The sequence below is a fragment of the Phyllostomus discolor genome, chromosome 13 (assembly GCF_004126475.2).
Source record: "Phyllostomus discolor isolate MPI-MPIP mPhyDis1 chromosome 13, mPhyDis1.pri.v3, whole genome shotgun sequence".
In the NCBI taxonomy this organism is placed as follows: domain Eukaryota; kingdom Metazoa; phylum Chordata; class Mammalia; order Chiroptera; family Phyllostomidae; genus Phyllostomus; species Phyllostomus discolor.
Window position 1 is genome coordinate 20,913,422 of NC_040915.2, and position 27,473 is coordinate 20,940,894.

At 57.6% G+C, this 27,473-nt stretch overlaps 1 protein-coding gene across 1 annotated transcript; it reads left to right on the forward strand.

The window, feature by feature from the left end:
- The first annotated feature begins 5,929 nt into the window (after positions 1 to 5,929).
- Positions 5,930 to 21,416, forward strand: CDX1 (caudal type homeobox 1). The gene is made up of 3 exons (XM_028528751.2): positions 5,930 to 6,441; positions 20,352 to 20,497; positions 21,036 to 21,416. Exons 1-3 carry the CDS (start codon positions 5,997 to 5,999, stop codon positions 21,255 to 21,257), a joined length of 813 nt encoding a protein of 270 aa, XP_028384552.1. The 5' UTR covers positions 5,930 to 5,996; the 3' UTR covers positions 21,258 to 21,416.
- Positions 21,417 to 27,473: the final 6,057 nt, after the last annotated feature.

Genomic DNA, 27,473 nt, shown 5'->3' on the forward strand with positions numbered 1-27,473 from the left:
TGACGAAAGAGGGAGGATGTTGAGATTGCCGGGGGTTCTTATTTAGGTAGATCAAGTCTTCCCTGGGGAAGAAATATTTCAACTGAGACCTGAGGTTAAGAGGACACACATAATGCAGGGTCAGGAACAGTGTTCTAGATAGAGGGAACAGCATGTGCAAAAGCGCAGAGGCCAGAAAGAGCTTGGAGTGCTTGAACAGAAAGAAAAGAATGGGAGAGGACGTGGTGGGTATAGGCTAGAGAGGTAGTCAGGGGCCAGGTGTCAGGGCCTGGTGGAACCCAGGGGAGTCTGACTTTTATCCTGAGGGTCAGGAGGGGCCACTGCAGGACTTTAAACAGGGGTCTAATGAGAGCAGGTGACAGGGGGACACTGTGAAGAATGGGCTAATGGGGGCAAGAGGCTGGGGGAGGGGCTAGTATAAACGCTGCTGTAGTGGAACATGGGGCCCCACCCACAAGAGAGGCAGCAGGAGCGGACCTGACAGGGAGGCGGGACTTCTGGGCCCCAGCCCCCCGTGCCTGACCACTGACTCATCTCCTGACCTTCCCATCCTCCCCTGGCTTCTCCTTTGCCTCTGAACAACGAGTCAGTCACAGTGCCTCTTCGGATAAAGACATTCTATCCCCTCTGTTCCCTAAGAGACAATATACTGGGGGACTGCCTCCCTCCTCCGGAGCACTGGTTCCCCGCCGGGGAAAGAGAGGGGAAGGGGAATCAATCACCAAGGCCAGGTCCTGATTGACGTCAGGCGGCCAGCGAGCCCTCTGGTAGTACCCCGCGGTACCAGCAGGTGGCGCCCCCAGCCTCTGGAGGGGCCGGAAGAGAAAAGGAAAAGCAGTACGAAGGAGGAGAGGGAGGGGTCTGGAAGGCAAAGATGCCTGACTAAAGCCCCAGCACCCCCTGGAGAGCCTCACATCTGCCCCCTGAAAGTGAACAAGGCAGGACTTGCCATCCCTGCTTCCACCTCAGGAAGAGAGGGAGAGTTCCCTGCCCAGGTCAGAGTGGGGTTGGAGCTCGGCTGGCACTGGCCCCCAGTCAAAGCCCTGGGGCCGCTACCTGCGTGGGCCTAACGCTGGCACCCACCAGCCACTCTTAAGTAAACCACTTCCAGCGGAAAGCTGAGCCCGGCACCTTTTCTCTACCAGGGCTGTAAACCTGATTTACAAACCAAGTTATCACCCAGATCTTTAGGAGGCCAGCCCCCCTGCACTCCACCCCAGGAGGCCCCGGTGGGGGTGTGGGAGCAGCCCAGAGGGAGGGCTCCAGAGGGAAGAAGAGGGGCCCGTGGGGAGCCAGAGGGAAGGAGTGGTCCAATAAACAGCCGCTCCCAGAGCTCCCAGAGATAAGGGGCTGTCAGAGAGGAAGAGGCTGTGACGGGGGCTGGCAGGCAGCGTGTGGAGGATGGATGGGGGTGGTGCTTCTCCACCCACACATGGTCACAGCGCCCCGGCTGGACCAATGTCTGAGCCGCCCAGTCCCCAGTGGTCACATGGGGACACTGAGGTCCAGGGAGGTACGGGCTAGTCAGAGGCCAAGGTAGGGGAGGACCTGCGAATTCAGCCACCCAGCCTGGGACTTTTAAACAAGATTACAGTGTCCTTGGGAGGGAGAAGCTGGGGGGTGTCACATCAGGGCTGGCTCAGGTCTCTGATGGGGGGTGGTCCACCTAGAGGTGACTATAAGGGAGAATTGAGGCTCTTTTCCATGATGAAGTCAGAGGAGGAAGAAACACCAGGAATTTGTTTAAACAAAACCCCTGGGTGAGGGTGGGGGTTGGGGACAGAGAGGCATCCACCGCTCACTGTCCTCCCAGGCCCGCGCAGCTGCAGAGGACAGACCTTCCACACAGGCCCCTGACTGGCTGGGTGGCCTCGGGCAGGTGACTTCACTTCTCTGAGCTCCAGGTGCTCCGTCTGCAAAATGGAGATAACAATCAAATTCCACCTCACTGGGCTGTCCGAGGTAAACTGGTCCTCCCGCCCCCACCAGAAAGTCGAGTGTTCCTATGAAACATTTCCTAAGCTGAAACAGCGCAGAGCAAAGAGACAATTACCTTGCCTTTTTGTGCTAACAGACGCACAAAATAAATCAGGACGAAGCACAGACGTTCACAGGCCCTCGCAGACACAGGTCAAAGCTATGGCAGCTTGATGCTGGGGTGCTGAGTGTAGCTCCCGTGGAAGGAGCTCGGTGAGAACGCTCTCACTGCTCAGGGTACGTGTGCCTCTATCGGGGCTCGCCACAAAGCAAAGGCTGACAGATACTTTTGCCTTTTTTTTTTCATAAAAGTGAAAATCCACTATCTTTCCATGAACAAAAACTGGTACTAACGTAGGTCTTTCCTAAGAGCGCAGTGGCATATAAACTTTCAAAAAGCGGAGGATACCTATCCATGGGAACAACTTGTCATGATGCCTGGAGCTTAGTACGTAACGTGCTCAGCAAATAGTGATGCTTGCTGCTGCTGTGTTCCGGTTCAAGGACAGGGTTCCACTCTGCAGGCTCAGACAGAGGCAGTAAAGGGCACTGTGCTGGGAGTCAGAAGACCTGGTCACTTCCAGGGGAGTGCTGAGCTGAAAAAAATAAACAAAAACCTTTCCTTAGGTTATGGGCCTTTGTTTCCCCATCTGTACAAGGAGTGGGTTGGTTCTCTGAGGGTCTTCCAACGTCAGGATGCTATGGATCTTCGACACTGCTGCGCTTCTACCCTAGGTGGGCTGGAGGATCAGCGGGGCTGGGTTGAGGACCCTTCAGGTAATCCGTCTGGGCATTGAGAAAGGCCAGTGGGGTTAAGAGACCCAGTGTCTGAACCCAGCCCTGCACCTGTGTGACCTTGGCCAAGTCCCAGGACCTCTCTGTGCTCCCTTTCATCATCCAGCAAATGGAACCACTTTGCCTCATCCTTCCCAACACCCAGGGCTCAGGAAAGAGCAGGCTGGGGAGCAGGGGGAGGGAGGACCCCTCCAGGGGTGTCTGAGGGGTAGGAGGCACATCTAGCCTGCACCCTGGGAGAGGACAGCACAGGGCTGGGGGGGCCACGGAACAGCTGAGATAAACCCCCTAGACCTCAGGGCTCCCTGGCTCTGCACGCTCCCTCATCAGGGAAATAGATTCTGCTTTGCCTGCAAAGTCCCCCATTTCTCAGCCACCACCCATGTCCTGGACACCGTCTTCCTCACTCACAGAGTCCTGCCCGGCTTCTGTGCTGCTCTCTGCCCCCTCGACCCTCCTCTGGCTCCTTCTCCACACACTAGCCACAGCCACCTCCCCACTCCCACCCCATAGTGACTCCCCACACCCTCCCCCAGCCTGGCTCACTGGGCCACACCTCTCTCCAGACTCATCTCCTGCCCCCGTCACTGAACCCCAAACTCGTCTTTCAGTTCTAGGGGACTGACCTTGTGTCCCCTTGGGCCTCAACACTGTCCCTCTGCCCACAGTGCCCTTCCCCACTCCCAGAGCCTTGGTTTACATGTCACCTCCTCTGGCGAGACCTTCCTGTCTCCTCCCTTGGTGTCAAATCTCTGGATTCCTGGCCCTCTCCAAGATAGAATTTCACCTTTATTTGTGATTATTTGATTCATTTCTGCTTCTCCCCCTTCCCATTCTGTAAGCACCCTGGCGGCAGGGCCTCACCCTGCACTGAACACAGTGTCAGCACAAAGGAGGAGCGTTAACACATACTTGTCAAGTGAATGAACACACAGGACAATTGAATACCTATACCTGTTCCCAACCTTGAAGCCTTCCATCTAGGTCTGATTTAGCATATTCCTGGAATCAAAGGGAACCTTGAGGGCACTGACCTTCCTGCTCCATCCCCCACTCCCCCCACCCCCCATCACAGGCATTCTTTCTGCAGCATCCCTGACCAGGGCCTTCCAGCAGTCACTTACATACCTCCTGTGATGGTGAGCTCACTCTCTTTTTCTTGACAACTCATTTCCTGGTGGATGGCCCTTTAGAGAGCCCTTTGTTATGGGGGTGAAACCTACATCTGTGCCCCCAGGTTGCTCGCTTTCTCAGGTCCCAGGCCTGCCCTGTCCCACTCCTCAAGCTCAGACCTTCAAGTCCCCCCCAGGTCTCCTCCTCCTTCCCCCTGAGCGGTCCCAGTGACGTCAGGTCAGAGAGTGGAGCCCAGTCCTCTGTCCTCTGTACCTTTTCCAGTGCCTCGCTGACCCCTTGAAAGACTCTTCCATGACTTCTGAGTTAAATCTCACCATCACGTCCACTTCCCGACAGGGGAAAGGGGGCCTTCCCTGCAGAGGCCGCCGCGTGCTCATCCGCGTGCTCATCTGCACCCCAGGCGGTCCCCTCCCGTTCCCAAGAGCAGCCTGCGATGCGCTTCGCTGCACGACTTGAGCGCAGCCTCTTTCCTGTCTGGGTCACAGGTCTCCACCTGCGCAGAGGGGAGAGTTCCTCTGAGTGGGGAGCCGAGCCCTGGGCCCCTGTCCCTGCTCTGTAGCTGCCAGGGCCCCAGAAGAACAAGACTGGGCTGGGGCCAGCTTCATGGGCGGGTCACCTGCGCAGTCACACGGGAGGGGTCCCGCATCTGGTTGAACACCCTGCTGTCACCATCCTGAAAGCCTCAGTCATCCTTGAATGAGGGATCTCACTTCGTCAGCTGGGTCCTGACACACCTGGCCCGGAGCTGGTGCTGCCCTGCCCGGGGCCAGTGACTCGAGGGAGAGGCAGATTGAACAGACAAGACCCTCTCTGATCCTGGCTACCTCTGGGGAGTGGAGAGGGGGACACATGTCCCCACACATTTATCTGGGGGGCCCCAGGAAATATCAGAGGATCAAACCCCATAGGGCTTTCTGAGCAGTTCACTGGCACTGAGCCTCCTGTGGGGAGGGAGCCCTTGAGCCCTTCTTCCTGACTTTCCGACCCAGAGCCCCGTCCTTCACGGATTCTTCCCCAAACCCTTCACCCTGGCCCCCCACTCCCAGGTCACCCAGGGCCCCTCCACTGTTCCCCCCAAACCCCACTCCACTTGGGTAGCTGTGAAATGTCTCCTCTCTTTAACTGGGGGTGAGTGCTCGACAATGCCCGGGAATTTGTGTTCGTTTTGTCAGATGCGATAACGGCCTGTTATATAAGAAAATGTCCACGTGTCTTAGACATGCATGCTGAAGTCTGTGGGGGTAAAATGACAGGATGTTTAAGATTTGTTTTAAAATACTTGAGCAAAAAAAGAAGGGGAGGAGGCGAAGTAAATCTTCGATAGCAGTTGAAGCTGGGTGATGGGCGTATGCACAATCCTACTTTCGTGTGTGTTGGAGACCTCTCTTTAAATGAAGGGGGCAGGGGATCGCCCAGAGGATCGTGAGAAGTTCCTTAGAGTGTAGCCCCAGAACTCGTGTATGTGCATATGTGCATTTTCCTGGAGAAAACATCCACAGCTTTCATAGGGCGCTCAAGAGGGTCGTGACCCCTGCCCCCCAAAGATTAAGAACACCGCCACCCCACAGGCAGGAACAGTGTTCAAAGTCAAGTTGCCCCCTTGCCTCAAGCTGGTCACTGCCGAGTGTGCCACAGGCCTGGTGCAGCTGTGTGACGCAGGCCTAGGGTCCCCAGGCAGCCCCTGATCGCTTCTCTCCCCGGAGAGATCCAGGCGTTCGGCCCCTAGGCCGCCAGCCTCTCAGGACACTCCCACACCCAACGTGCCTCGACGCCGGCCCAGGATGTGCCCCCCGAGTCCCCACCCCTCCAGGCCCCGGCCGTCCACCTCCCGCTTGGGGTGGCAATTTGTCTCCTTTTGAACCCCCCCGCCCCCGACGGGTTTCCCCCTTTGATTCGCGGCCGGGAGGCTCCCCCCTGCTTTGAAATGCAAACCCGCCCCGGCTGGGGCCGCGGGCGTCCCGGGGCTATAAAAGGCCTGGGTGGGGCGGCCCGGCGGCGGGGCTGGCGAGTTCAGGTGAGCAGTTGCTCGTTGGGGCGGCCCGCGGCGGCGGCTCCAGGGCCCAGCATGCGCGGGGGTCCCTGCAGCCACCATGTACGTGGGCTATGTACTGGACAAGGACTCTCCGGTGTATCCCGGCCCCGCCAGGCCCCCCAGTCTCGGTCTGGGCCCGCAAGCCTACGGGCCCCCGCCCCCGCCCCCCGGACCCCCGCAGTACCCCGACTTTACTGGCTACTCTCACGTGGAGCCGGCCCCCGCGCCCCCTGCGGCCTGGAGCGCGCCCTTCTCTTCGTCCAAGGACGACTGGGCCGCCGCCTATGGCCCGGGCCCTGCGGCCCCGGCTGCCAGCCCAGTCCCGCTGGCGTTCGGGCCCCCTCCGGACTTTAGCCCGGTGCCTGCGCCCCCTGGGCCTGGCCCGGGCCTCCTGGCGCAGCCCCTCGGCAGCCCTGGCGCGCCGTCCTCACCCGGAGCGCAAAGGCGGACTCCCTACGAGTGGATGCGGCGCAGCGTGGCGGCGGGAGGCGGCGGTGGCAGCGGTAAGGACCCTTCCCTGGCCCCGCGCCTCCCGACGGTTCCCCTGGGTACTGGCAGGTGCTAGGGCGAGGGCCCGGCCGCCCCCTGTCTGACCTCTGCCCTGGCCATGCTTGGATTCCTGGAGGGCGGCCTCCCCTACCACTCTCGCCCTGGGGGGCTGTTGTCCCAGCTTCCCTCTGGATTCCGGCCTGAGTAAGCACAACCGGTCTTTCGGTCTAGACAGGGAAACTGAGCCTGGGGAAGTGAAGTGACGCGCCCTGCGTTAGGTGGCAAGGCCGCAGCCAGAACGCTGTCCCCAGACTTTGGTCCTAGGGCTCTTTCAGAGACACCTCACCGGCCCGGGTTTCTTCCACCCCTATCTCAAGCCCGGGCGGAGGCTGCAAACCTGCCCCCTGGGACGGGTGTGCCTGGTTGAAAGAACGCAGTCAGCTCACTTTCCTTCATGGGTCCCGGTTCCCCTACCCGCACAGCAAAGAGATGGGTGGGTTATGTCATTTGGACCAAAAAAAAAAAGCCCTCTTTGGTTAGAGCAGGTGGGGGGCTCCTTACCTTCCCATCCCAGGGCCCTTCCTGAACTCTTGACCCTGGGGGAGGGGGGAGGGGGAGCAGTTGGGAAGGTGGCTGCTGTTTGGCTCCTGAGCCTGTGAACCTCCTGCCCCCAGGCAGGCCTCTCTGATCCACCCTCATCAAAGGCAGGGGAAGGGGGCCGGACAAAGGCCCCGCTTTCAAGAGGGGCGGCCTGACCTCCTTTATAGGTCCCCCCTTTGTCATGTAACAGGCTGCGCCTGGGCTCGGTAGTGACTCCTGTTGGCCGGGAAGTGAACACGATGCCCCATTGTCCTGGCTGTGTCGGGCCTGTCCTGACAAAGGCCACCTGGCTGGGTGGGCGGGAAGTTGGCCTGCCCACCCTTTGATGTCCAGCCCCTCCTCCCCTCCCCCCAACTGGGACTGAGCTTGGGACTTCCCCACCTCCTCTCTCTCTTCACCCCCCTGTCTCCACACACGCCCAGCTCACCCCGGGGCAGATGCTGCGGTGGGCTTGATCAGTAGCTACAGGTCTGGCTCTGGCTGTAATCAGACCACCTTCTTGAGAGTCCCAGGGACGAAGGACCTGGTATCTGCCTCCGGAGGCCCCAGAGGATGGGACATGTGACCCAAGTCTGCCCCTTGTCCCTGTAACCTTCACTAAACTATGATACTGACTCATAGACCCAGCACTGACCTAAGATTTTGCGTCTGTTAATTCACTTAATTCTTACAGCATCATAGTGGGAACTGTTATCACCCCCAGTGTTAAGACGAAGAAAGGGTGGTACAGAGAAGTTAAATGCTTGCACAAAACAAGTATTTGTAACCAGTAGATGGAGAAGCCGGGGCTGGAACCCTGGCAGATGGGCCACCAAGCCTGGGGGCTAGTTCTCTAACTAGCTTCTCTTCCATCGGTCATCTTTTCTGGGTCTCAGTCTTACCATCTGTGATGTGAGAGAGAAGGGTCTCGTAACGTGTTCGAGTTACAAAAGGACCCCTTTGAAAAATCTGATGGAAAGTACAAATCTCCCTAGAAAAGAGTGTTACCTAACTCGGCAGGCAATCTCAGGAATGCTAGAGGCCCCAGAAGCGTTATCCCTAGACCCCAGCAGAGAACCCCGCATTGGGTTCCGTGGGGGAAGGTGTCTGGGGCCAGGGGCCCTCAGGGTCCTGCAGCTCTGCACTCCCTGGAGAAGGAAGCCCGACTTTCCTGTTACTTCCTACTGATCAGGTGACGCTGGAGACGGCTGGGGAGGTTCCCCAGGGGCGGGGCTCTGAGAGAAGCCATCACTGAGTGAGGGGGAGAGAGTAGGTCAGTGGGGGTCAGAGGCCTGGGGAGGCCTGGGGGTGCTTCCAGGCCCGTGTAATGTCAGGCGAATCACCTCGTCTTTCTGGGCACAGGAGCTGCCAGCCCAGCTCAGCCTCCGATCTCAAAAGTCATTTGGACGCTGCTGTTCCCAGGCAGACGAAGGGCCTAGGAGTAACTCTGGCCAGAGGCAGAAAGCCTTTCTGCCTTGACTCCCAGAGAGTAGAAGGAAGGGCGAAGGGAGGTGTGGGGGCTCCCGAGGAAAGCAGCTGCCCCCAGGAATCAGGGTGGACCCGTCCTGCCAAGGAGGCTGGAGGCCGGGCCTTCCCATAGCTAGAAGCTGCTGCCTGTCTGCCTGGGGGGGGGAGCATCTCATTCTGACCAGAGCTCCTGAGATGGGGGCAGCACTGGGGGGCGGTTACAGGCCCTCTGAGAGAGTGGGGGGCAGCTACTTCTGACCAGAGCTCCCCCTCCGGCTCCCTGGTCCCCACATCTCATGATGCCATTTTTGGCCAGCCCATTTTTCCTCCCTTGTGAGGCTCTAGCGTTCTACAGTATCTGAGCTGGACAGTTAGAGACCAGGCTCACAGATGGGGAGCTGAAGACCAGAGACTGGAAGGAATGTTCTAGTTTCGCGTAAGTGGAATCTGGACTAGAATAGATGTTGGATGAGTCAGTTAAAATTTTCCAAAGGGTTTCCATCATTTTTACGGGAAAATCTACACTCCCCTCTGATATTGCAGAGCAGCAGCGCTTGGCCTTGCCTGTCTCCCTGACCTCAGCCTGGACCCTCTTTGAGTGTGCCAGACGTGCCACGACCTTCTGCGGGTCTTGTGCATGTGTCATTCCCTCTTCCCGGAAACCTCTTTCCCTGACTCTTTGCGGGCCTATCTCCTTCTCACCATCCAGGTCTCAGCTTAATGCTCACCTCCTCAGAGATGTCCTCCATGATTTCTCAAGGAAGGTCCCTCCTTTAGCCACTGATAATCTTTGCCATGTTTCCTTTAGAGCACTAACCCTGATTTCGATTTACTCACTTATTGGTGTGTTTGTGTGTGGTCTGTTCCCCTACCCACCCACCAAGGTAAACACCTGTGCGGTCCAGAGCCACGTTTGTTTGACCTGTTACTGCATTCTAGGCACCCAGCTCGGTGTATGGCATTTTGCAGGTGCACAATATATTTTGTTGACTGAATAAACAAGGCGAGTGTGAGCAACAGTAGGATGACTCTGGGGGCAGAGGGGAGAGAGGAGACCTTGGCTTTGGCCCAGAGTTCTGAGGTCCCAGCCCTGGAGACAGACCTGTGACTGTCTAGCTGAGCTCTCCTGCCAACAGTGGGAGCCCAGTGGCTGCCCCTCCCCACCGGGACAGTGAGGCACCATCCCTCCTGGGACATGGGCATAGCAAAGGCTGGGACCAGGACCCCGGCTTCGTTCCATGGAGGGGCAGTGCACACGGGGACAGTAAGGGAGAGGCTCTGGGCCTCCGTCCCACAATCAAACATGAAACAGTTCCGAGTGTTTACTGTCACTTGACTGAGGCCAGGGTAGAAAATGACAACAGGGATTCTATTTTTTCTTTTTTTTGCATTCCCCCTTTGCTTCTATGAAGACCAGTGTTTTCATAAAGAGGGCTCTAACTCATCCTGTGTCAAAGGTTCGGCAGCCATTCCTCGTGAATAAGCAGGGTTTCACAGGTTAACGGCCCATGAGGGCGGCTGAGGTCCCGCACCTCCAGGGAGGTGTTCACTCAGGTGATGAGACTGCTGCGGCAGGGTTTAGGTCTCTGTCCAGCCCCTTCAGCTTTTAGATGGAGAAACTGAGGCCGGTGGAGGACTGCACCGCACCCCCTTCCCTGCCATATCCCAGGCTCTCCCTCACTCCGCTGCCACAGCCACCGACCTGGCCCCTCACCTTCTGCCTCTCTGATGCCCCAGCTACCTTCTACCCCATGAACAGACTCACCGATTCAAGGCATGCCGCTGCTCAAGAGCACTCCGTGGCTCCCCACTGCCACGGGGCTGCCATTTTACTTTATGCCGTTTTACTGCCATGAAATCCAGCCCCATTTTTGTGGCATTCAGAGCCCTCATGAGACCTGGCCCCTGACCCACTATTGAAGCCACTCTCCCACTAGTTCGCCTAGATACAGAGGGGCTTGCTAGCAACAGTTACGATCTGGACCTTAACTGGGATGGTATTTCTGTTAGAAGCTGGCTTTGCATCAGGAGAGTGAATATGGATCATTCTTCTGAGCCTCAGCTTCTTCCACTGTAACATTCGGGTGACAGTAGGAGTGCACCTTCAAGCCGTGGTACTCAGGGTCCTGGGCCTGGCCCCGTAGGTGCCCAGGGCATCGGTCTCTGTACCATCTCTTCTAGCCCTTAGCAGGTGCACTGGAACACACACCTCACACACCCCGCCTCTCCAGCACCTCACCTAACTCCTCTCCCTTTCCTCCTCTGCATCTTTCATCAGTTCAAATGCTGCTCTTTTCCAAGGCCACCTCCTCTGGCAAGCCCTCCTTGGTTCCTCTCCTCCCAGCACTCTATTAGGCCCTCAAATTAACAACACTTAACCACTGACTGTCATCTACCACCCATTATCCCCTCTGGGACCAGTCTCAGCCAATCCCACCCTTCTCACCATTCCTTGCCCATAGGGGCTCACGGTAAAGCTGGTAACTGTGGTCTTGGCTGAGTCCTTACCATGTGCAGGCACTGCGGCCTTTGCATGGGTGATCTCACCTAAGCCTCATAACAACCCTAAAAGGGTGAGGATCTATTATTCGCCCAATTTTACCCATCAAGTTAACGAGGCTCAGAGAAGGTCAGGTAGCTTGACAAGCTCACACAGCTTGGATGCAGCCGCACAGGCTTCAGACCCAGACGCCACGGGCCTGTGGAGCGTCTGTCAGATAAAGCAACACGCTGGCATAGGAGCCCAGGCCCCCCTTCCCAAGTGTGTCCCGGCCCAGGTCGGGGAAAGGAGGCCAGTCAGGGAAGAGCTATAAAAGGCTGGAGGGGGAGGGTGGGCACAGCAGGGGCCAGGCTGTTTAAAACTGGTTCTCCAGGCAGAAGCTCCATGTGACACCTCATCGCTCAGATGTAGCTGGGAAGGGGAATGACCCAGTTAGAGGGTGGCAGAAGGCTGTTTTTGGTTGTGTTTTCTAGCCCCCGCCCCTCACTTTGGCAGCTGCTGCTGCTGGGAGCCGAGGGAGCCCTCCTGAAGGTCCACGTTGGTGGCTTTGTTAGCCACAGTGTCTGGCTCGTCAGGAGGCAGTTACCTGAGTGGGCTGCCCCTGGGGTTTCTGTCCTGGGGCTCCTGGGATTTGGGAACAGCTGCGTCTGGAGTCAGGTCCTTCACTTTGTTCACATGCTAAGCCCTCTCCACACCACACTTGCCACTTAGGTTTGTGAGGGGGTGTCTAGATCCCTGTGCATCAGGGGAGAGGGAGCAGGTGCTAGTGAGAGCCGAGGCTGATGCTCCAGCCTTGAACCCCTTATCCCAGCACTCAGCTCTGCTGGCCGCTCCAGCCCCATTGTGTGCCTCTCTCATTCATTCATTCATGCATTCATTCAGCCTGTGGGCAATGGTATTCCCAAGTGTCCCTTCTGGGTTCTGGGGATCCCGGCCAGAACAAGGCAGACAGTCCCCTCAGGGAGCTGGCACTGTCTGCCCCTGGCACTGCTACTTTCTGCCTTAGGAAGACCTTTGTATATGCTGTCCTCCCTTTCTAGAATATTCTTCCCCACTGGTGAGTGGAAACCTCCTTCTCAACCTTTACGTCTTGGCTTAGATGTTGCCTCCTCCAGGAGGCCTCCCCCAAGCTGGATAAAGCGTGCCTCCCCGCCCCACCACCACTGGACCTGGCTCTCGAGTCTTCGCTTGCTCTCCTTCATGCTAATCACAGTTTGTAATTATTTCATTTGTTTGTTTTTAATCAGTGCCACACACCCCCATGAAGGAGGGGGAGGATCTATTTAACAAATAAGCACAAAGTATCTGCCATGGTAATAATACAAACCAGCAGGTGTTGAGTGCTCAGCATTGTTTCCAATGCAGGTATCTCTGACCCCAGAACAGCACATTTCTGCACTGAATTAGTGGCTTTGACAATAGCTGTGGGACCAGTGGAGCCGGACAGACAGGCGGATGTCCTCTGGAGGTTGAGCCAACCAGCTGATGGGTCGGATGTGGGGAGAGGAAGGTGCCAGCAAGGCTTCTGGCCCGAGTGGCTGAGGGATGGGGGCTGTTTCCTGAGCCCAGGAAGACCAGGCAGCAGTAGGTTTGGGTCATGTGTTCAACAAGAGCCAGCAAGCTCTCGCTGAGTGCCAGCCACTGTAGCAGGGCTGGGTGAGCAAGGGGGCACGGCGCCTGCCCCTGCAGATCGTAGAAGGAGCCAGGCACTGAGGGGAGGGGACCCGCCAAGGTCACAGAGCGAGCTAGAAAAGGGCTGGAGTCCAGAGCCCCTCCCTGCACCGCCATCCAGAATGGAAGGCTTCCAGGGCCATGCCTGCAGACCACCGGGCAGGGACCTCACCTCCCCCCTAGAGGAGGATCGCTCGTGTAGGGCAGAGGCCTGGACATTCCACCAGGAAGCATCTCGGAGAGGCCTCCAGTTGTTCAGCCTGGGACGAGATTAGCAGGGACTCCGCTGCTGTTTGCAGATTTTAGAAGGGCTGTTCTGGACCAAGGGTGCCCCTTGTTCTAGGGGCCCTGTGGGAAAACCTTGGAAGAATGGATGGGTAGTGGGTGCAAGCACAGGCTGTCTGCAGATGGTATAGGCACTGTGCAGATGCAGGCGCCTGGCCCTCGGTGGGAGCTCGGTCTTGCAGGGCTGCCCTACGGCGAGCACGCCCCGAATCTGTGCGGCACAGTGCGCTAGCTGCATGTGTCTTTCTGAGGGCTTGAAATGTGGCTAGCGTGACTAAAGACCTGGATTTTATTTCATTCTGTTGAATTAACATAAATATAAACCGCCACTTACGGCTAGGGGCTGTCATGTGAGACAGCACGGGAAAGTCCTTCTCAAATGTTCTTCGAGTGGCAGTCCACTCCAAACGGGCTCCTTCCTCTCTGGCACGGAATCTCTCCTGCCTCTTCCATCTCTGCAGTTGTCTTCGTCTTCATCATCATCGCCACAGCCAGCTTTTGTTAATAATGACCTTACAGATGTAGACTTCACATCTGATCTGGGAAACTACCGTTCGTAGGGAGGGGAGAATGAACTGGGATTCGCAGAGGGCCGGCGGCCTGCCTGGGCCCACACCGCTGGCACGTGGCCAGCCTGGGCAAGGACCATCGGGCCTGTCTGGCTCTGAAGGCTCTGTCCCCCCTGCTGTCCCCCAGAGCCAAGTCAGACTATACACCTCCAGGAAGAAGAGAGGATAGGGGATGAGGCACGGGTGGCCTGGGGGGAGGAGGAGTGTGCAGTGCTGACTGGGCGCTGTGACCAGGAAGGAGGGTGACGGGGGCAGGGGCTGGGAGAAGCTTGCCCACGGCCACAAGGCTCCTACGTGAGGCTGGCGGGGCCATTCCCCCCACCCCATACCAGCCTCACCCCTGCCTGCCCCAGGGGTTGAGTGAGGGACTGTGAGGAGCATCCTGGGACTCACAGGTCAGCAGGAGCAAGGACCGGTTGAGGGCCCACTAGAAAGCCTCATGGCCCACAAGAGACGTCTATCCACCCGTCAGCAAACTGGCCAGGTCAGGGCTAAGGCAGCAGGGGTCCCGTCCCTGGCAACAGAGATGAGGAAGCAGACCCAAGCTAGCGGCCATCGCAAGTGCCACGGGTGGCCCAGCCAGCTCCCCTCACCCCCAGGCCAGAGTGTTCTTTGCCCTGCTGTTCCCCATCAGGCGTTCCTCTGTCTCCCCGGGGAGCCCTCCAACTTCCGCTGCTACAAATAGCTCAGACCTCCTGGTTGTCTCCGTAGCTCTTTGCCCTTTACAAGGCGCTCTCACATCCATTCTGTTCCCCGGGGGGACGGAAAGCCCAAAGGAGTTCAGTCACTTGTCAACTCTCTCAGCTGAGGATGGTCAGACATGGGCCAGGTCTCTGCCTCCTGCAAGGTCTGGGGACTCACTCCCTGTGCTCGGGGGCCTTCCCCAGCTCCGTACAGTGGAAAAGCTGGTAGGATCAGGCCCCTCTGCAGAAGTGCCACCGCCTCGGGGTGGCCCCTCACCCTGCCACCTTCTCGGCCCTCCTATGTGTTATCTGGATAACACCTCACATGGTGTATGTTAAAGTTAACTGCATGCTCAACATATTTACACTTCTTCCCTCCTCCTGATGATACTAAAGAATGCCCTGCATCCTTTCAGCGAAGTGCATCTCCTTCCTTCCCCTTTCTGGTTTCAGGACTCACTGCAGTGGGGCTCTGTGGCCGCCCTGGCCCTTCCCCGTTCTCCGAGCTCCCTCCCTCCCGCCGAAGGCCCCGGGGCTTGCATTTCTCTCTGTCCTCGCCTAACCAGCACTGCAGATGTGGGTGACTCCCCGGTGCCTCCTTCCCCGCATGTGTCCAAGGGACTAGGCTGGAGGATGTGTGGGCCACGCCCTCCCCGTGGGTGCTGCCGGGGTGGTGGACGGTGACAGGGTGCGGGGTGTCTGGTCCTTATGGGAGAGCTCAGAGCTGCACAGACCTTTAGGATCTACAGGGCCTTCAGAGCTGACACCCCAACCCTCTTCTGATGCATAGGAGAAACTGAGGCCCAGAGAGGAGACAGGCCTTATTCAAGGCCACACAGAGGGCACAGAACTGGGGCCAGGACCTACTGATTCCAGCTGGTGGCGCAGAATCCCCCAGGGGCTTGTGGGAGATGGCAGGGAGATCAGGATGCAGCAGCCCTGGGGTGCAGCCTGTGAGTGTGTTGGGGGAATTCTGATGCACAGCTGGTAGGCACTGGACCACACAGGGAGGAGCTGCAGAGGGTGCAGGCCTGGATTTGTGCTCCAAGCCCTGAGGACCAGAGCTGGCAGTGTCATCCCTTAGGCCACAAACCCAGCAGGAAGAAGGCGAAGGAAGTGCTGGCCCAGAGTCCACTTGGTTTTCTTAGAGCCACACAGCTCACCCTGGATGCAGCGGCTGAACTCTGTCCTTGCCTGTCCAGGCTGGATGGGGAGGCCCCACTGAATGAAGGCTGCATGGCTCCTACCGCCTGTCCTCTAGCTGGGCGGGCTCTGGATCTAGACTCTCAGACAGGGAAATTGCTCTTAGAATTCTTTTTAAAACAGTAACAGGCACAATCAGAGGATCAACAAACACTGGGAGCTTCGTGTTTCCAAGTTGGAAGGGACCTTATAAATAAACAGCCTCATCTAACACCCCACTCATTGCACAGATCATTTCCAACGCTCCTGCCATTGGTTGTCTTGCCGCTGTTGGGAATGAATGAGAGCCACCCTTCCCCCCACACCTATGTGCCAGGTTCTGTCCTATGCATCGCCCGCCCATCTCAAGTGGTCCCCCGTGGACCACTATAGTTGGTCCCTATAGTCGGACACCCTATAGTTGGCTAGTTATGGGACAACGTGCACTTTCTGGTAGGTGCTAGTGCTGTTTCTGAGGCTGGACAGACCTGGGTTTAAATCTTTCCTGCCAGATGCGTGGGCCCCTCTGAGCCTCAGTGTCCCCATCTATAACTTGGGGATAACAGTCACACAACCTCATAGGTTGTTGAGACACGAGGTGCCCGGCACATGGACATGTTGGCCTTTATTAGAATGATCATCCTCCCCATCTTGTAGATAGAGAAAATAAGGCTCAGAGAGGTGGGACGACTGCCCGGCATCACCCAGCCAGCAAGGAGCTGCACTGCCCAAACCCAGAGGCCTGCTCGCTGAGGCAGCCGCATGTCAGGGTCTCCTTGGAGCTAATCCCTGAGCCCTATTTCAACCCCACTGGCTCTGAATTTCTGGGCTAGAAGCTGCGTGTGTTGTTTTGTTTTGTTTTGTTTTTAATTTTTAGTTTTAGAGAGAGGGGAAGGGAAGGAGAAAGAGAGAAAGAGAAACATCAATGTGTGGTTGCCTCTCCTGCGCCCCCACTGGGGACCTGGCCCACAACGCAGGCACGTGCCCTAGACTGGGAATCCAACCAGCAACCCTTTAGTTCACAGGCCCTTGCTCAGACCACTGAGCTACACCAGCCAGGGTACAATCTGCGTTTTTAAAAGGCTCCACGGCCCTTTTGGAGGCTGCTGGCCAGGTGTCTGGAACCATTAGCCTGTAGCTTCTCCTCTGCAGGGCACACTATGGGGGGCGGGGAACCGGCTGCCTCCAGGGCAGGCTGGTGCACTCAGGTGGGCCGTTCCTCAAGTCCCGAAGCCAGAGCAGAAAGAACGCATCTCCCTTGGGTGAGTTACCCAAGGTTTTCCCCGCAGTGCTCACCCCTGAAGAGCTGGGGGCTCCCCACCCTCCACACTGGCAGCAGCCCAGAGGGTCATTTATTAGGTGCTGAGAGCAGTGGCCCCACCACACACCTGCCACAGGAGCCTGGACTTCCCCCTGAGCCCCAGCAACCCCAGGACCTGTAAATCATTGATCCGGGCCCTCCCCCGCCCCGCCACTCTCACGCATCTCCCAGCCCCTCCCTCCTGGGCTCCTGTGGCACAGCCCTCTCAGGAGGGGGCAGGGACAGCAGCCCAGGGCTCCTGACTGTCATTAGAAATGCAAGTTCACATCTGCACATGGTAAAATCTTACACCCCTGAAATTCCCTCCTATGTGTGGCCCCCCATCCTCCAGGACCCCTCTCCAGAGGCAGCTCCTGCTAATGGCTTCTTGTAGAGTCTTTCAGAAAGAACTCTGTGGGCGCACAAACCCGGGATTGCGCGTGAGCCCGTAACCCCCCATTTTTATACAAAAACAGAAACATATTATTCACAACATTCAATGTCTTGCTTTTTTTTCCTGAACAAAATATCTTAGGCATTGCTCCATATTGGTGCATATGGAGCTTTGCAATGTCTTTAGAATGATTGCATAAGGCTCCTCTCTGTGGAGGGACCATCTTTTCTCGAACATGCTCCCTGCTTCTCGGCATGTGCATTGTTTTCAGCCTATGCTGTTCCAAACAGCCACAGCTTCGGGCGTTTCTCTGCGGGACCCATTTCTGGAGGTGGGATTAATCGGGAAAGGGTATGTGCGTGTTCGGCTAGGCTAGATCTCCCCAAGCCGGGCTTCAAGGACGATGCTTCAGCTATCACTCCACGGACAGCCTGTGGGGCTCCCTGGACCACACAGCGTGATAGCAAACGTTTTGTTCTTTGGCAGAGCCTTTTCCTTAGCAACAACATGGTGTGTTTGGAGTAGTTCTACCAATAGAAGTTGGAGGTTTCTGAGCCCACCGGCCCCTCTTCTGGGCCCAAAGGAGGAAGAGGGGACGGGGAAGACTGGGTCTGTGGGCTGGGCCTTCGTTGGCAGCTAACCTAGAACAGAGAGGACTGATTATGCAGCCAGAGCCCTACCTCCCATCTAGTCCCACCCCCGAGCCCCACCGCCCACCAGATCTATGAAATGGGTGTGATGGACCCCTGCTTGCTCACCAGAAGAGGAGGGAGTGAGAGCTGGGTGCCTGAAGGGACAGGTGACTTCATCCCTACTCGGAGTCTCTCAGGCTGCGGTTTGGGTAGGCAGGGAGCCTCATCCCCCACCTCAGGCTGGGAGTCTCCTGGGGCTTGTCCAGGTCCCCAGCCTAAGGACCCTGCAGGACCCCACAGGACCCCGCAGCCCAGGGCTCTCAGGAGCCGGCTCTCACTGTGGGCAGGACCCTTCCCAAATACAAGTAGATGATGCGTGGTCTACTGTTTGAGCCTCTGCTGCCAGTACTTACAGAAGACTCCATGGTGGGGGTTCTGCAGCCCCCAAACCTGATGGGTGAGGAGTTGCAAATGAGAACAGGGAGCAAGAGCCCCAGGCCAGGTGACATGGTCCTAGGTGAGTCCGTGACTGTCAGGGGACTTGACAGCACAGGGAGCCTGGATAGGAGGACTCCCCAGGCCTTGCTCACCTAGATCTCTGGCAGCTGTATAACCACCCTGAGCCTCAGTCTCTTCATTTACAAAATGGGAGGAGACTAAACTCCCAAGACCCCTCTGGGTTTAGCACAGTGAACCCAGTGGGCTGTGGATTCAGAGCTCTCCGCTGGTCTCTGGTGGAGGGGGCAAGAGGCAGAACTGTTTTTGAGTGGGCACTGAATTTTCTAGGCCAAGCAGGGCACTGTCTGGACCAAAGCCTTAGCGGCCACTCCCTTGTCCCTTTCTTGGGCCAGACTGGCCGCGGGCCAAGGCTGTCCCGTGCTGCATCAGGCGGAGAGCTGAGGGCAGGGGATGTGGAAGCGTCCAGGGCGGTTCCGCTGCTCTGGCAGCAAACCCAAGGAAAGAGCTCAGGGACATCTGTTGTCTCCCATTCTCCATAAAAGCATTTGGCTCCCAAGGAGCCCAGTGCTGTCCTGCCAAGCTGCGTGGGCTTGGTGGAGTCCGGTCAGGGGCTGGAAGTCAGTTGGGAGGGCTGGAGGGGTTAGTTGGGACAGGGGTGCTGAGGGACAGGCAAGGCCAGAGTTTGCACCCCAGACAGAGGTGAAGGCCAAGCTGTTGTGGGGCACTCGGGTGAGGCAGGAGGGGGCCGGTGGTTATTTAGAGACCCCCATGCTCTGGTGGGATGCATGTGTGGGTCTGAAAGTGCTTGCATGTGCCTCCTATTTATAGCCATGTGCTCAGCTTCTTACAAAGAAAACTGATGTTGAGTCAGGCCCCCACACCAACCCAGGCCAAACATGATTCTCAATGTTCTCTCCAGACAGACCTCTGATCCCAGCCCCGAAGAGGCCCTGACGTTAACCCCAGTCAGTCCTCAAAGCTGGTTCCTGGCCCCAGGCCGAACCCCATGTAGAAGCCAAGCCACCGCCTTCTGTCTCCTGGGTTATTGCAGGTCTCTCTGAGCTTCCCGCTTCTTCTTGCCAATCTATTCTGCATGCAGCAGCCAGAGTCACATTAAAGTGTAATCAGACCTCATGTCTCCTCTGCTCAGAACCCTGTGATGGCTCCCATTCCAGGCAGAGAAAAACCCAGAGTCCTTTCTGTAGCCCCTAAGGCTCTGGACAACCTGCCCCTCTCCGCTTGCTCAGGGCCCCCCAGCTATTTCTCCCACAGGTCGAATGTCAGGCACGCTCCTGCCTCAGGGCCTTTGCACTTGCTCTTCCCTTTGCCTGGAGCCCTGAGTTGTTTCAGTTTTGCTCTTACTCACAGACACAGAAGCAGCTCTGTGGACTGAGCAGCCACTCCTGCTCTACGCCTGTCCACAGGCAGGAGTGGGGATGGCTCCAGGCAGACCAGCACCTGTCCACTGTGCGACCCTGGCTCAGGACGCAGTGGCCAGGGCTAGGCCCCTTGAAGTGACTGCCAGGTCCTCAAGGGTCACGTTCAATAGGAATCGAGGTGACATATACCCCAGGACAGTTCAGCAAACTTCCATGCCTGGCTACAGTGGCTCTTCCCCGCTGCTCTCTCCTGCACAGGAGAAGGGACAGCGACTGTATCCATCTCAGTCTACGCTGGCCTGCCGGGTGTCCCTCCACGTCACTGGTGTCCACACCTGTGGTCTGCAGACCCCGAATCCGAACCGCCTGGGGAACTCACTAAAAACGCAGATTGAACTCCCAGGCTTTCCGACTCACATGGTCAGGGATGCCCTGGAAGCTGCTTTCCACACACTCCTGGAATCTCGGCATCACAGCCACATCCGGAAACCACTGGGTTAAAGCTGGAGGAGCTGGTGATCTGAGAAGGGCTCTGGGTCAGGGGACCAAGACTGAAACCCCAGCTCCACTAGCAGCTTGCTGTGTAACCCTGGGAAAGTTGCTTCCCCTCTCTGTGCCGCAGCACCTCCCCACGTGGGCACGAAGCCGGCTTGCCTCTCAGGAAGTCTCCAAACCTCAGCCTGGGGGAATGATTGTCACCCCCAAGGCTGGGTAGGGTGTAGGCCCTCCTCATCTCAGGGTCCTTCTTCAGAGGGCAGGGGGCCCTACCTGGGCCTTCTTCAGGCTCCCCATTCACCTCCCCTCCTGGCCTGTCTGCTTCTCAGGTAAGACCCGGACCAAGGACAAGTACCGCGTGGTCTACACCGACCACCAGCGCCTGGAGCTGGAAAAGGAGTTCCACTACAGTCGTTACATCACCATCCGGCGGAAGTCGGAGCTGGCCGCCAATCTGGGGCTCACTGAACGGCAGGTGTGTGGTTCCCCCACCTCAGCCACAGGAGTAGCACAGGGACTCTGGTCTCCAGGCTGCCAGGTGGATGACAGAACTCAGTCGAGGGAAGAGAACAGGGAGGTTGAGCCTCCTGGCCATGGTCACACAGCACAGCAAAAGCTGAGCTGCTGCCAAATCCTGTCCTGCCGCAACAAAACCCACTACCCCTAACCCCCAAAAGGGAGATAGGGGATCTGACTCGCCGTAGGTCACAGTGGGCTATGATCAGTGCCATTTAAACCCAGAGGAGGGAGCAGTCACAGGCAGAACACGGAAGGCTTCCTGGAGGAGGGGTGTTAGGGCATGGCCTTGGAGATGAGGAGGCAGAGGTGACAGGAAAAGTTGTCCTTAGAACAGAGAAAGTGTGCAGGTTCCGTGGACAGTCGGGGCGGCTGGAGCGGGAGGCAGGCTGCAAAGGCCGCATGGAGAAATGAGAGCACAGCTGCCCTCCCTCTCACCCTCTCACCCCACCATGCACCTCCCCTGTGCACCTCCCCTCGCTCTCCTCCCACCGCAGGTGAAGATCTGGTTCCAGAACCGGCGGGCGAAGGAGCGCAAAGTGAACAAGAAGAAGCAGCAGCAGCAGCAGCAGCCCCCACAGCCCCCCCAGCCACCACCGCCAGACCACGAAGTCACCCCCGCCACAGCTGGGCCGCCCCTGGGGGGCCTGTGCGGCAGCTCCGCCAGCCTCCTGGGCGCCTCTTCCCCGATGCCTGTCAAGGAGGAGTACCTGCCTTAGCTCCCAGCCCTGCCACTGACCTTCTGGGTCACCTTGGACAGGTCACCCACCCAGCCCCCGTTTGCCCTTGGCCTGTCTGTGCAGTGAGCTCTTTGGATAAGGACATTCTCCTGTTCTTGGTCTCAGGGGGGTAAGGGAACCCAGCGTGGGAGGTCTCAGTCCCCAGAGGGCTGGGGCGGGGGGCCAGGACAAGCCCCCAGTCCCCACCTCCCTCTCCAGAGGTTCAGGGGCAGAAGGCTGTTACAGGGACTAGACCGACCCCGGGGAAAGGAGATGGAGCTGGGGAAGGTGGAAGGCTTGCCCACCGTGACCTACGGGAGGAATGCAGTCAGCTCCCGCCTGCCTGGTCCTGCAGCCTCAGCTCCACCTGCCCCCGCCCTGACATGATCCGACCCTCTCCTGGCTGATGCAGAGTGCAGGGCCCACAGGATGGGGCCCGAGAGGCTCTGGTGACTGTCTCCTCGGGCTTGCAGAGCCGTACCTCCTCACTAGCATTCTCAGTGGGGCCTCCGTGTTGGGGAGAGGCCCCCAAGAGGGGGACAGAGGGGCAGAGTCCCTCTGCCAGGTTCCACCTCACCAGGCTGTCCCCCAGGGCCCAGGCCACACTGGGCCCTCGGAGGACGTGCTCTGAATGGAGCTGGGCTCACAGCTGGGCAAGTGTGTACATAGAGCGGAATCTCGTGGATGCAGCTTCAAGAATAAATTTTTTCCCTCTTTTTAAAAATTATAAAAATCATTATACATAGCATTCGAGGAAAGCGTTAAGTATAAATCACCCTTGCCCTCCCCTAACAATTACATAACCCCTTCAGTCTCCCTCAGCACACAACAAGGTCACCTTTGCAATGCATTTGAACAATCAAAACATGACATTGTTGGAGTGAGTCTATGGGACTATGTCAAATTTTAAGTCCATTTTGTGGGCAGAATCATCAGACTCAATATATCCATCTTTTGAGTTTTTCAAACGCTTCCAGCTCAGGACTTTACAGCACTCATTGGGTGCCCCCACGTGCCAGGCACGGCTGGGCCCGGTGAATGCAGCCCTTGCTGCCCTTCCCCACCGGGAGTTCCCAGTCCCAGCTCTGCTCCAGGCATCAGGGCACAGAGCATTCAGGGACTTCCAGCTTCTCTTGGCGGGTCCGGAAGGCTTCCTGGAGGAGGTGAGGTTTGCACTGATGCCTAAAGAACTAGTAGGTGGTGTCAGGCCACGAAGTGTGGCATGGTAACAAAGAGTATGAGCGGTGTGAAGTTAACATAAGTTTTAAAACCCCCTGGGAAAAGCTGCTGTTCTCACCTCCCCTTCAGGAGCCTGCTAGCTGGAGGACTCAAGTGCCAGCCGCCTGCTCCTGCTGTTTACTGTTCTGGGAGGTGCCCCAGCCATAAAAAGTGCACACAGCCTGCCCTTTGCTCCTGGGGCACATGACAACAATGCACGAGGTGCCTCCCTCCCGCACACGAGCCCCTGAAGGGCAGCAGGCACTCCTCTCTGTCCTACTGGTGGTGGCCTGAAAGATGCCGCGGCTTCACTGAGGGTGGTGGACTCCTAAAGCTTGGGAGCCGGGCGGCACCGGGGAGGGACCAGGGCTGCAGGAGAAGAGGGTGGCTGGGAGGGTGGCTGGCAGTGAGTGAATCTAGTTTTCTAATCGTCAAAAACATTTGCTGTGGCCCTGGGGTAACTGCTTCCCCTCTCTGGGCCTTGTTTCCCTGTCTGTAAAATTGGGGAGCTGGTTTACCAAGGAAAAATGGCTCTAGCCGAGTAAGTTTGGAAAGTCCTCCAGACCCCACCCTTCCAGGAGAGTCACGGTGGTGCATTAGCCACCCAAGGCTCTGACAAGTCGTACAACAAAGAACCCCCTGGATCCTCTTTCACCCAGCATTCTCCATGCTTCACCCCCATAGACACCCCCCAAGCCCTACCAGCACCCCAGCGAACACCCCACGATCTGGCAAGTGGCAGCTCTGTGGGCTGGGGGGCCACAAACAGCTGTGACTCGGTGTTTAGTAGTAGGTTTTGTTGTCCTATGGCCTGGGCTCCACCCTGACTACTAAGCTGTGAGACTTCAGGCAGGTTACTTAGCTTCTCTGAGCTTCAGCCTCCTCCTTAGTCAAATGGGAAAAAGTACCCCAACCTATCTCAGAATTGGGCCCAGGGCCCAGGGCAAGGAAAGTGCTGGGCTTCAGCCACCTGCTTCCAGGGCTGCTGCACCCTCACGTGACAGGCTGTCAGGCCTGAGTGATGTTTTAACTACCCCACCCCCCAATGTTGAGGACAGATGGTGGCTGGGAAGATCTGAGGCAGGACAAGCCTGTCCCCAGCTCCAGGAAGCCTTCCTGGCAGGAGGTCAGGGGCCAGGCCTGGCAGGTGGGGGAGCTGCAGCTGCTGTGCACGTGGGAGGTCATGGGTTGGGTGGGGCCCGCACGTTGGGTCCGAGATCGCCTGTCACGTGGTGTGAGTGCTGGGAAAAGGCCACTTCCATCTAAAACAACTTCCAAGCAGTGCCGTCGGCTGGCTGGTGAGGCGTGAGTTCCCTGTCACCCAGAGACCTCCATCAGAGGCTGAGCGTCGTAATGACCCAGGAGAGGGACCACTCCTGTCCTGTTAGACCCCAGTGCTAAGAGATAGTCCAGCTTTCCCATCAGCTGCTTCTGCTTTGCATACAGAGATGTTCAGCATCCCCCTGCTGGCAGGCAGGCCCTGAATCGGTACCGGAGACCCAGGCTCCCGATAAAAGTCAGATATGGCCTAGCCTGGCCCCTGAAGACCCTGGTTCTGGTCATGGCCTCTACTGAATCAGAAACATGCCCATCAGCACGGTGTTTTGCAGATAATTTCCCCTCTGGACCCTTCATGCCGTAGGGAGAAGCTCAGTCTTGTGGAGGCCATCAGTGAGGGCCGAGCCGAGAGGGCCCCAGCTCAGTTCTCACGAGGCCTGAGCTCGGGGCTGGGAGTGGAGTGTTTTCACGCCGGAGGTCTCCAGCAGCCCGGGGTGTGTGTGAGTGTGTGTGTGTGTGTGTGTGTCTGTGTAACAGGTTATAATGGGAGGGGTGGACAGAGGACTGGAGCTCCCAGGAAGCCAGCCTGCTGCTGAGTGGCTTAGAGGCCCAGCCGGTAGGATGCAGAGCCTGGGGGCACAGCCGGCCCAGGACAGGCGGCGGCGTTGGAGGGCAAGCCTGACCCCGCCTGGCTGCTCCGGAGCCGCCTCCTCGGAACCACACCACAGGGACTAGCCGTCTGGATCCTCATCTCTCACAGTCGCCGCTCCGCGGGTGTAACAGAACACATGCCCCACCGTGATAAAGTCTGAACATGAAAGCAGATCGAAAATGTTTATTTATGTGCACTTAAAAATATCTTCCTATATAATAACAGGAAGTACATTTTCATCTAACACTTTCCTTAAATTAGCACACATCCCCATCTTACTTTTGATGTGAGATCAGAAGAGGATGGGGGAGAGGAGAGGATGGGGGAAGGGCGGTAGATTGAGATGTACCGGTTGGATTCCTAAGCAGTTATCCGCCAAGTGGCATCCGGACTTCCTCTGGGATGGGGGAGGCGGAGACAGTGACGGTGGCGATTGTCCAGCATGCTTGGTAGCTGAACTCCTGGTCACATGTACAATTATAAACCTGGGCCTTCTGTGGGCAGGTGAACTTATGGGTCTCCCAGGGTCGGGGTGTTGTTGGTTTTATAAAGCACAGGCTTTTCCAACACTGGCCGTGGTGGTGGGGAGAGGGCGGCAGAGAGCGGCGATCTGAGGGCCCCGGCTGGGTGCGGTCAGACCCCTAGGTTCCAGGCCTGCCCCTGCCTCTACTCCCCAGTGAACTGGCAACGTCCTACCTCTTCTGGGCCTCAGTTTCCCCATCTGAAAGCTGTGGGCCTAGACCCATTTGCACGCAACCCCAGTAACTTGTGCTTGAGGAAGGCTAAAGCCCCAGTCCTGTTCTGTCCCCTCCCCCAGGCCAGCTCCCTCCCGGGCTGGCTCTGGGGGGAGCAGGTGCTGCTGGGAAGAGGCCATAAAGAGGCTCTGGAGCCCATGCCTCAGTCCTACTCCGAGTTCTGTGGTTCTCTGTGCCTTCCGTAGGGTCTCATGAAACCTGGGCTCCAATGGGAGGGGCTGGATTGGCAAAGCTGCCTCCTGTCCCATAAGAGATGTGATGGGCCCTGGAGAAGGCTGGAGGAGGGGTCCTGCCTGGGCCTTCTCAGAATCAGGAGCCACTGGCTTTCGCCCCTCCCTAGGCACAGCCCGCAGCCCTCCTGGCTTTACCTCCAAAGCCCAGAGAGTCAGTGCTCTGTGTGATATCGCTCCTCCGAGACAGTTTCCTCAGGTGCCCCATGGGGTGCACAAGCCTGCCTCCCCAGGCTGCTACCGAGAATTAAAAATGAGATATTTGGTCTGAGTTCATCTAATACACAGAGCTGGGCTCCATCCTTCCTTTACATTCATGGCCAATGGGCTCCTTCCTCCTCTCCTTCCTCCCCACCTGCTCTGTGAGGCCAGGCTGCAAGGAAGGGGCAGCTTGGAGGAGAGGTGGGCCCGGATGGGCCAGACCAAGCCATTTATCCCAGCTCTCACTTTGATTTAACCCCTTCCCACCTCCTACCAGGCTCCGGGGTTGCAGGGAGCGGCACCTAACTTCACTCTCCCCAAAGGCCTCCCCGTGTTGGCTGATGGTAGGGTGACCCTATGAAATAGTCTCAGCTGGGACACTTTGAAGAGCAAAAGGGACACAATTTGTAATGTATTGCACATGCTGGGTTCACTAGCGTATACTGGTTCAGTCCCACACACCAATGCACAGTCACTCTAGCTAGTGATTTCCCATCCTAGCCACAGGCTCCTGGGACCCGCACAGCCTTCTAAGAGGTCAGCCAGGCAAGGGCTGGTTGATGGCGCACTTGACAGACGTGCAGCCCTGACGTTGCCACGGCCCTACTGTGCGTGCACAGGAGCCCAGGCGCTCGTGAGCTAAGTCACACGTCATGACGACAACACAGGACCCCTCATCCTGTCCCTTCTCCTTGCCCAAACCTCCCTGTTTTACCTCATCCCAAGAAAAAGAGGAGCGCTCAGAACCGCCACTGGTCTGGAAGGTCTGCCACGCCTGTCTCCGTCCCCGGTGTCATTCACTAGCCTTGTGACCCTGAGTGCGTGACTTCGCCTTTCTGTGCTTCGGTTTCCTCATCTGTAAGATGGGGCAATGCCACCTGCCTCTCCAGGCCACTGTGTGGAGGAAAGAAGATTTAGGGCAGGATCTGGCACACTTTATTTTATTTATTTTTAAAAAAGATTTATTTACTTATTTATTTTTAGAGAGGGAAAGGGAGGAAGAAAGAGAGGGAGAGGAACATGGATGTGAGCAAGAAACAGTGACTGGGAAGCGAGCACGTGACCTTTTGCTTTGTGGGATGACGCCCAGCCAACGGAGACACACCAGTCAGGGCGGGACCTGGCACACTTCAGGTGCACAGTAAACACCGACGGACTGGATGGTTGGACACGTATCTGACTGATGTTTGTTTTTCTTTTTTCACAGGAAAGGGCAACCCACGGTCTGTCAATAGATGTTAACTGAGCCCCTACTGTGTGCCTGGCCCCATGCTAAATGTTTTCCGTGCACCATCTTCCTGAATTCCTCACATCCTCCTTGAGGGAATAAGATTCTCATCCCCATTTTCCAGAGGAAGAAGTGGCAGTGCGGGGAGGTTAAGCGATGTGGACAAGGTGTCACACAGCCAGGAGAGGAGGACGGGGGATGCTGGGACCCACCACTGGCTGTTAGTGTTCGCGGGCATATAGCCTGCCCTCCTCGTTGCCCAGCTGGAGAAAGGCCGAGAGAGGGCAAGTACTTTGCCCAAGGTCACGCAGGAGACTGTGATCCAGGCCTCCAAACCTTCAAGGGTTTCCCTCACAACCCCCCACCCCCACACCACCACTCCTTACGCGCTTGGCCCCTCCAATCACAGCTCTGCACGAGGGGGCGCGCATCCCCCCCCCCCCACCCCTCTGCTGTCTGTCTGTCTGGGTGTCTACGCGGGCGCAGTTGTGCACCCCTCCCCAGCCTTCGTCCCTGCGTAAAGAGCAGCAAGCAAGCGGTGGCAGCGCCCCGGCCAGCACCCTACACCCGCAGCCGACAGACGGCAGCGCCTGCGCTCGCGGCTCCCCCCTCCCCGCCGCCCCCCCCTGCAGCCGGTGCGCGGCAGCCGCCGGG